Source organism: Fopius arisanus, unplaced genomic scaffold (genome assembly GCF_000806365.1).
Source record: "Fopius arisanus strain USDA-PBARC FA_bdor unplaced genomic scaffold, ASM80636v1 scaffold00183, whole genome shotgun sequence".
Taxonomy (NCBI): domain Eukaryota; kingdom Metazoa; phylum Arthropoda; class Insecta; order Hymenoptera; family Braconidae; genus Fopius; species Fopius arisanus.
This window is the reverse complement of record NW_011887922.1, coordinates 73507-83007: the sequence shown is the minus strand read 5'-3', so window position 1 is coordinate 83007 and position 9501 is coordinate 73507. Positions and strand designations below refer to the sequence as shown.

Sequence of the window (9501 nt, the reverse complement as noted above, 5' to 3'; positions counted from 1 at the left end):
CTCTCTATCCCTGCGCGATTCTCTCACTAATCAGAATTCCCGCGTAACCTAGCATGGTACACTTCAGTGTTTTATCCCACACAATACGAGCCCATTTAACTTTGGCCTCCGTTTAGACGTAACTGGTCGCGGTCAATTCAGTTTTGGGGGTCACCCTCTTGAGAAAATAACCGAGCGTCCAGCCGCCCGTAGGCCGCAACAGCTGCTCTCCATTGGAGGGAACCTTGCTAATGTGCTACACATAATATGATTAGGCATACCTGAGAGTCCTCTGAGGTCAGATTAACCCATTTACGTTGAGAATGGCCCGTAGGCATTGAGGAATTAGTCGCTGATGATGCGGTCACCTCAACTGCGTTTCCTTCTCCGCGCATATCGTTCTTGATAAAAAAAAAACGACAACTAATCATTCTCGAACTGAAATAAAAGTAGAATGACTTATATCTGCAAACTCTCTGATACAGTTGGAAAGAAGTCATCAGAAGAATTAAAGCCATCGAAATTATTGCCTTTCGAGTCAACCATCTGGGCATTTCTCTGTAGAAAAGCATTAATAAGATTAAGATGAGATTCGCTTATGAATACGCGCACTTCCTTCTCCTTTTCTTCTCTGATTGTTTTTTTTTGTGTACCTGCTGATCTTGGTTAGAAAGGCTAGCATTGTAAGCCGTCTGAAAATCGTTTGATAATTTGGTCTGTTTTAATATCTTAGTATTGGGACTCTTTTCACTTTTTTTTCTTATTTCCGATGGAATGCCCAGTCGTTTTCGCAAATTATCTCTCTCCTTTTGTTCGTCGCTTTCTGTGCCATCGTGTTCCATTGAAAAAGTTTCATTATGAGACGGTTCTGATTCAGTGAATTCCCTGTCATCCTAAGAGTTAAATAAAAATAATAATGTATTGTTAAGTTGACAGAAATAAGCGGGGTGTTCAAAAGCTTATTTTAATTTTTCAAATTAAAAGTGTGATTGAAATTTTAAGGATTTACACGACCGACCAGTTAAAAATGGCGACCATTCATATATGATACCAGCATCTCCGGTGATTTATGATCTTGAAACCCATCTGATGATTCAATCAGTAACTCATGATTTTTTTATAGCAAAGCTACTTCTATATTTATGACGCAGCAAGCTAATCCATTGTTTATGCGTTCGGCCTACCGACAAACCTGCATAACGTGATACGCGTCTGGTCATAATTCCATATAATTCGGGCATCTTCGAAAATACGATCCTATTGTTGTCGTGGGAGCTAACATTTCAATGCCGGCTCTCATGGCGTCAACCAAGTTATTTCGCTGTATATAAATCTATTCTATTTCAGACTATAAATCGAGTGTTGTACGTTAATAAACCCAGCGAACCAATAACGAATTCCACATTTTTACGTTAATGTGATGAAAAGTGGTTTATTGAAGAGCAATCCGAACAAACTGAGTTTCAGATCATTGGATAGTATCGTTATGTCTTTAATATCTTTATACTCGAACCTTGAATATTCTTTCAGCTCAGAACGAATAGTAGTCAGTATTCAGCTAGTCTACATTGGAGAAGGCCATGCTAAAAATCTAAAAGAAACTACTATTTTGCTTCACATAACGTAATTAGGCATACCTGAAGATCTCGTGGACTTAGATCAACCCATGTGCGTTGAGAACGACAGTTAGGAATGCAAGACCTCATTGTTGATGATGCTGTTGGCTCAGCTGCTTCTTCTTGTTCCAGCGTACCATTCTTGATACAACAAAAAAAACGTTAAACAGTCATTTTCGAACTCAAATAAAAGTATAATCATTTATACCTGAAAACCTTGTGGATCAGTTGTCAAGAAGTCAGCAGCAAAAATGGAGTCACGGAAATGATCGTTTCTGGAGTCAATCGACTGAGCATGTCGCTGTCGAAAAACATCAAGATGTGAGACGCTTACGAATTCACGCACGCCCGCTCTCCCTTCCTCACTGTCTTGAATTCTTTTTTTGTGTACCTGGTGATCTGGATTTGAAAGGCTATTTGAAGTCTTACTATTGGAAGTCTTCTGAAAATACTTTGACAATTTGGTCTGTTTCAATATTTTCATCTTGAAAGTCTTTTCACTTTGTGTTTTTTTTTTCAATGGAATGCTCAGTTGTTTTTGCGAATGATTTTCCTCCTCTTCTTGAGCGCTTTCTGTGCCATGGTTCCCCATTGATAAATTGGCATTATGAGGCGGTTCTGATTCAGTGAAATCACTATCATCCTACAAATTGAGAGAAAATATTAATGTATTGTACTGTTGATAAAAACGTTCAGAGTGTTTCAAAAATTAATTTTGTGTTTTATGTCGCTATATTGGAAAATATGTCATACGAATTTTTTACTTTTTCAAATTTATTTCTTGGAGTAGAAAAATTCTAAACAGTTTTCGCTGATAAGAAAATTCACAACCAGCCGCGCTCTTAAACTCGGCGGAATCTTGCTCTATGCAATTGCCCATAATTGTTTCATTCAGTATGGATTTCGAAGGACGGAAATTGGTGGATCGAGCATATATGATCAACGAAGTGTTATAGATGTTATGTCCCTAACTTTTCAAGGTTGCTTTTTTTTCTCTAATACTATGGCAGTATTTCCTGAAACTCGAAGGGCAACGCCGCTCTTACTATGTGAGCGGTGTTTAGCGTTCATAAAAGGCGAGTGGTTTCCTACCAGATGTCGAAAAACACTTTTCCCATGAGTTTCGGACCGTTTTCTTACAATCATACAACACGTAGGAATTGAGGCAGCGCATCCGATTGGTGTGTGAAACATCAGTTCACTCATATTATGGTGAAGATCCACCTACAATAATATGGAGTTTGACAGGACCACTTACTACACAAGAAAGAATCTCATTATATATCTCTTCCAAATTTTCCAATTTTGATGTGGATGAATCTCTGCTAAGCTCGTCACGATTTGTCTGTGAAGAGAAAAACAATAATTCGCTCTGAGTTAGGTTTTTCACAGATGTCTGATAATCATTACTAATGATTATTTTGCTTAGAACACTAAAACAGAGCTTACCGTGTTCGTCTCCTCTGACGCTGTGCTCTTTCTTACTATGTGAACCGTCTCTTGGGTTGCAGATTGTTTTTTTCTAGAGTCAACAAAGATATCGGTGCCGGAGGAATGGGGGGCTTGTCGCTGAAGAGGAGAGTGTATATATTGTCTATTATGAATTTACATGTGAACATATGGAACTAAATAATGCGAAATTCAAGGGAGCTTTCTCATGTGACGGTTCGAAATTGATGAGAATTTTACTATTTTTTCAAGCTGTTGTGTCCCAGATTGTCAGATAGTGTCATCGAGTGACACAATAATATTATGGAATAACGTAATATTAAAGAATTTAAGAGTCACAAATGTATTACAAAGAAGAGCGTTTTGTAATATGAACCGAGACAAGTGTGCCACGGTTTTCAATAAAAACCGAGATTGCACTGGGCTCATCATCTCATCATCGAGTTTATTATAGACTGAATTTTTTTGAGTCTACTTTTTAAACATATTTTACTGTATCAGAGTAAACCGTTACTCTTTAGTTAGAAATTAATATACTAAACTATCTTGAATTGCTGAGATTGAATCCATCTTTACTCGACCATTCTACCGCACATTACATTTTGGTGGCAGCGCGTGTGTTCTTCAAATAACGGAGGCTGATCAACCGCCGTTGGAGGCAGCAATTGAGAAAATAGTGTTGAAATTTTCAACACTTCAAAGGAAACGTGTTACTCGTTTTGGAAGCATCGAGCTATTCGGGGACGCCGGAATAGTGTCAGCCGACTTCTCTGAGGGGAAAGAGGCGAAATCCAGGTGGTATTGGTTTTTCTTGGTTTCGAGGGAATCAAGCAGAACAGGCAAGTTTTCTTTTGCTTTTGCTTTATGGAATCAGGGAATCAAAATATTCAGGACGAATTTGATTCTCTGGAGGAATTCACCCGTGTGGTCAGAAGTAATTTACGCTCAGCAGGTGTAAACCTGGAATCAACGGCGGAGACTTCTGACGAATTTACAGAAGCACAAAGACTCCGACGTGCTGTTACGATGCGTAGAGAATTGAATTTTAATTTCAACAAAAGGAACCGTGCTTCCAGTTCCTTGGCCGAAAGGGGTCCACAACGTTCTCGAAGTATGGATCACCTGGCGGCGGATGTTCCACTACAGCCACAAGGGCAACAGGGACGAGTATTGCAGCAGAGGCTGGGCAATGACAGCAGGGTACATATACGACCGGGACCAGCGCCGCCGAAGCATCCACAGCAGCAGCTACAGCAGCAAGAGCAACAGAATCATGACAATAGGCAGCAACAATTCTCACCGGAGAGAAATGACAGGATGAGGAGGGAAGAGTTTAGAACACCCATATCTACTCCAATTTCGGTACCGGGGGGATCATTCCTCCTAGGAAATTTTACTCCACCATTGCAAAGGATGATGCCAGAACCAGACCTATCAGGTATTAATAATCTTGATACTCAGGCACTCGTCCAGGATAATGGAACGGACCAGATAGTAGGAGAAATAATAAAAGCCTTGGATGATCCAGAAGAAAGGTTCAAGAAACACGCTCAGGAGAAGCAACGATTAGGGAACGAATTACAGAGAGCTAGGGGAGAAATACATCGTTTTCACAAGGCTGCTGGGATGAATAATACTACTAATAATCGGAATATTGTTCAAAGAGGGCTTATAGACCTAAAGGGCGTTTTACAATTGGTACATTCGTTTAACGGCGAAAGTGACCATGAATTAATACCTTTTCTAGGATCGTGTGAAGGAGCAAAGGACTTGGTACAACCAGAACTCCATTCCATACTTCTGAAAACAGTCCTAAAGAATAAACGTGCTGGCAAGGCATTTGTACAGCTTAAGCATTAGGTAATTGAAACAGCGAGAGAGAATTAAAAGCCGAGTTAGAAGCATTATTTGGCAAAACAAAGTCACTTGTGGGATTGCATGCGGAGTTTAACAACGTCAGCAAATTTGCGGCCCGAGCTGAACGGGTAATTCTTGATTTAATTGAGGGTATACAAAATTTGTTGGCTAATGATCTCAACGAGAGCGAGAAAAATGGAACAAGGAAAGCCTTATTAACCTTAGGAGAAGCTAATTTTGAACAGGGTTTGCGTGGACAAATTCAGATTTTGGTTCGAGCAAATAATTACATGACATTGCATGAAGCCTGTCTAAGAGCAGTTGATCTGGAGAAAATTATGCCTGGGTTCCATGGGTTCGTGAAGAGCTCGACGGGATCTGAAGGAGGCTCTGGGAGTTCCAGGCGTTCTCAGGGAGAAAATCGTCAATCAATAGGGCGATAATCCCTAAGGACGGGATGTTTCGCTTGTTGTCAAGCGAAAGGCAAGTGTGGCACCAGGCAACGAACTGCAAAATACAGCGGAAATCGAATTTACCTGTTCCAGAGCGACGCAGTATCAACGCATATGGAGTGACGTGCAAATTTTGCCACACTCTAGGGCATGAAATTACTTCTTGTTTTAAACTGAGGAAACAATGTAGAATATCAGACAATACAGAGTTGCAGTTAAAGGAGAAAAGTGATGCACCAAAACAGGTCGATAAGAATGCTGACAGTAGCACGAGAAAAAATCATGAAAACAAGAGCTCGTCGAATGGTGACGGATTACCAATGGGGGCATTTCAAGTTGCGATGATGCAAATATCTGAAGTGGAGGGTCACGAGAGTCAACAAGGAACTATTTTGGGTGATACCCATCTCAGAAGGCGTAAAATTATATCTGCAGAGCCATCAAAGACTAAGAATCGCCTTATTTTGTCGGCGCATGAGCTCAAACAACCAACGATGTTCCTAGCAGATTCTGGAGCAGCCATATCCGTAATTAAAACCGGGGAGCTAAAAGAGGATCTCAAGGTCCAGCCCGGGGGAAGGACATTATGAGGAATTTCGAACTAAGATGTCGTAACACTTGGAAAAGTGAAAATTTATTTGAGAATTGGCAAGGAGGAATTAGGATACGTGTTTCACGTTGTGCCAAATGAGTTTCCATGTTTCGGAGGAATTCTTGGTGAAGATTTCTTTCAATCGCGAGATCTGACTACGTCGGTACAACCTGGAAAGTGCGTCATAGTAAATGGCACATCTTTACAGCTTTTTCGACCTGAAAGGCCAATTATAGTAAAAGCTAGGACAGAAATTTTGGCTTGGGCTACAACTTCAAGCACGCAGAATGGAATCGTACGTCAGAAACAATTGCAACCTGGCGTTTTCATGGGTGAATGCCTCACAAAGCCACGTGACGGTCGAGCAATCGTATGCGTCATGAATACCACTGACGAATGACGTATTCTGTAGAAGGCCGCTCGCAAAACCTGAAGAATTATGTACAGCCCAGGAAATAATGCTCATAAAAATGGATGGAAGGAATAAGAAAACCAACCAAGATCGCATAAAGTTCCTTCGTGAGAATTTGAGGATTTCTCACCTCAATCAAGAAGAACGAGAGAGTCTACTGGAAATATTGGAGAAGTACAACACTATTGTACAACTTCCAGGAGATCCTCCAGGAGTCTCCAATCACTTAGAACACTCCATTCCCATTGTTCCAGGGACCGAATCCGTCAACGTGCGACCCCATCGGTTGCCCCAGTCACAAAAAGAAGAGGTGTAACCTCAAGTTAAGGAGATGTTGGTCAACGGGGTAGTTCGTCCGAGCAACAGCCAGTGGAATGCGTCCTTGCTTGTTGTTCCAAAGAAACTCCATGCATCAGGCAAAGTCAAATTGCGAGTAGTCGTTGACTTTCGTAAATTAAATGACATCACAGTTGGCGACTCCTACCCACTACCGAATATCTTTGATATACTGGATCAATTGGGAAACGCGAAGTATTTCACCACATTGGATCTGGCCGCGGCATTTCACCAAATTTCAGTGACAGAGGAGGACAAGTGCAAGACGGCTTTGTCAACGCCGTCTGGGCACTACGAGTTGAACCGATTACCTTTCGGTGTGAAAGGAGGACCAGCAATATTTCAAAGACTGATGAATTCAGTCTTAGCGGGGATTCAAGGGATCAGGTGTTTTGTCTACCTCGATGACATTGTCATCTTCGGGGCAAGCCTCAGAGAGCACAACGCAGGTCTTGTAGAGGTATTGGACCGTTTAAAGAAAGCGAATTTACGGTTACAACCAAAATGGAGTGCTCGTGGTGGGATGAAGCTCCAGCGAGTTCCATTTGTGGCAAGTGCAGCTTGAAGTTGTTGATTCTCTGGTGATTCCTCGTTGTATAGTCGATGTAGGACTCCAGCAACTCCTTCAAAGTTGCTTCCGGTATCACTATATATCACTTGGGGGATTCCTCTTCTCCTGGTGAATCTCTTGAATGCTGCGATGAATGCGTCTGTGCTTTGACGCGTGACCAGCTCCAGGTGCACTGCTGATCTACTCAGACAGACGAAGACTGCGATGTGCACCGCGGCTGGTTGAGCATTTGTTGGTCTCCACTTGAGTATGGGCATTTGACCAGCATAATCCACCCCTGTGTGGAGGAATGCTCTCGATGGTGAGACTCTTGCTGCGAGAAGTTGTCCCATCAACTGTTGGGCTCGAACAGTGCCCCTCCCGCCAATTATCCAGTAATTTTGGCCGGTGATTGCTAACGTAAGTTGAGTCCCTCCGTGTAGTGTTCGTCGGTGAGCTTCGTCGATGATCAGTGTGGTCAGTCGCGACTGGCGAGGCAGAATGATGGGGTGAATCTCGTCAGCGTCTAGTTCAGCGTTTCTGAGTCGTCCTCCGACTCTCATGATTCCTAGCTCATCTAGGAATGGAGTCATCTTGGTCAGTTGATGTCCCGTTGGCAGTTGATGGTCTCTCCTCAGGCTCCTTATTGCCGAAGCAAAGAATTGTTTTTGTGTAAGTCTTACCCAGAACAGCCGAGCCTTGTCGAGTTCGTCAGGTGTGAGGGCTGGTGTGTGGGGTGTTGGTTGCCTACTGAACCTGTTGATTGCCCTGTTGATGGTCGCTGACACTTGCAGCACCTTTGAGAGTGTTGAGTATCTGTCTAGCAACTCTGCTAGCGCGTTGACGTTGACCTCAGCGGCGACTGGATGAGCTGGTGATGGTTTCGCTTCCATCGAGACCTCTGCAGGGACGTCTGTTGTTGATTGTCGCCACTGGTCTGGCTCTAGATTAAGCCAGTCAGGTCCTGACCACCAGAGTGGATGTTCGATGAGTTGATTTGTTGAGATCCCCCTTGAGGCACAATCTGCTGGATTGTCTTTTCCACTGATGTGCCTCCATGTTGCTTCTGGCAATGTCTCTTGGATTTCTGCTACCCTGTTGTGGACAAATTCCTTCCAGCGTGAAGGATGACTGGTGATCCACGCCAGAGCAACAGATGAGTCAGACCAGAGGTGAGTTACCACGTTGTTGAGTTCGAGCATCTGGTGAGTTGTCTTTATAAGACGGGTGAGCAGTAGTGCAGCGGTGAGTTCGAGGCGAGGGATGGTCACTTCCTTGAGTGGTGCCACCCTCGTTTTTGCACATACGATGATTTTTGAGGCCGGCTCGTTAAGTTTCTTTAATCTGATGTAGACTACTGCGCTCATTGCCGATTTGGATGCCTCGGCGAACCCGTGGAGTTGTATGTTGATCGATTCTGTTGATAGTCTGAGCCATCTCGGGATTGAGATCTTATCTAGCTCGTTCATTTCCGCTCGAAATTTCCTCCATTGTCGAACGTAGTCCGTCGGCAAAGGATCATCCCATTTAAGTTTTAATCTCCATAGATTTTGGATGAAGATTTTGCCGAGGATGACAACTGGAGCGATGAATCCCTGTGCATTAAAGATCTGGGCGATCTCTGATAGCACTGATCTCTTGGTGAACGTTGTTGAGGAGAAGTTCTCGGCCTCATATTTGAATGTATCCGTTGATTTCTACCAGCAAAGGCCTTGGTGATTGATTCTACGAAAAGCACTGTTGAGTTCTGTGGTGATAGACCAAATTGTTGAAGAGCTTCTGGTGAGTTGCTGCTCCATTTTTGGAGTGGGAAGCCACCGGCTTCGCAAAGTCCTTGCAGTTGAGTAGCGATTTCTTTCTGTTGATCGATGGAGTCGGCACCGCCATAGATATCGTCAACGTAGCGACCTTTTCTAAGGGTCTCTACTGCTGCTGGGAAGCGGTGACCTTCATCCTCCACCAGTTGTTGAAGGACTTTTAGTAATATCCATGGTGAACAGTTGAGTCCATAGGTGACTGTGGTCAGTTGATATGTGATCTCTCTTTTCTCTTCGTTGAGCCACAAAATTCGTTGAAGATCCCAATCGTCTTGATGAACTCGAATTTGGCGAAACATCTTCACGATGTCCGTCCTAAAAACGAACTGGTGTTTCCTCACCCACGTGACTGCATCCACTTGCAGTTGTCCTCCAGAATAGAGAATGTCGTTCAATGAGATTCCTGTTGAGCTCGCGCTGGAGCCGTTGAATACGACTCGT

At 43.0% G+C, this 9501-nt stretch overlaps 1 protein-coding gene across 1 annotated transcript; it reads right to left on the bottom strand.

The window, feature by feature from the left end:
* Positions 1–7089: 7089 nt before the first annotated feature.
* Positions 7090–8712, bottom strand: LOC105272469 (uncharacterized). The gene has a single exon (XM_011314619.1). It carries the CDS (start codon positions 8710–8712, stop codon positions 7090–7092), a length of 1623 nt encoding a protein of 540 aa, XP_011312921.1.
* Positions 8713–9501: the final 789 nt, after the last annotated feature.

What these genes read in the sequence shown, in the direction of transcription:
- LOC105272469 (XM_011314619.1), bottom strand. Translation starts at nt 8,712, where the DNA reads ATGAACGAGCTAGATAAGATCTCAATCCCGAGATGGCTCAGACTATCA.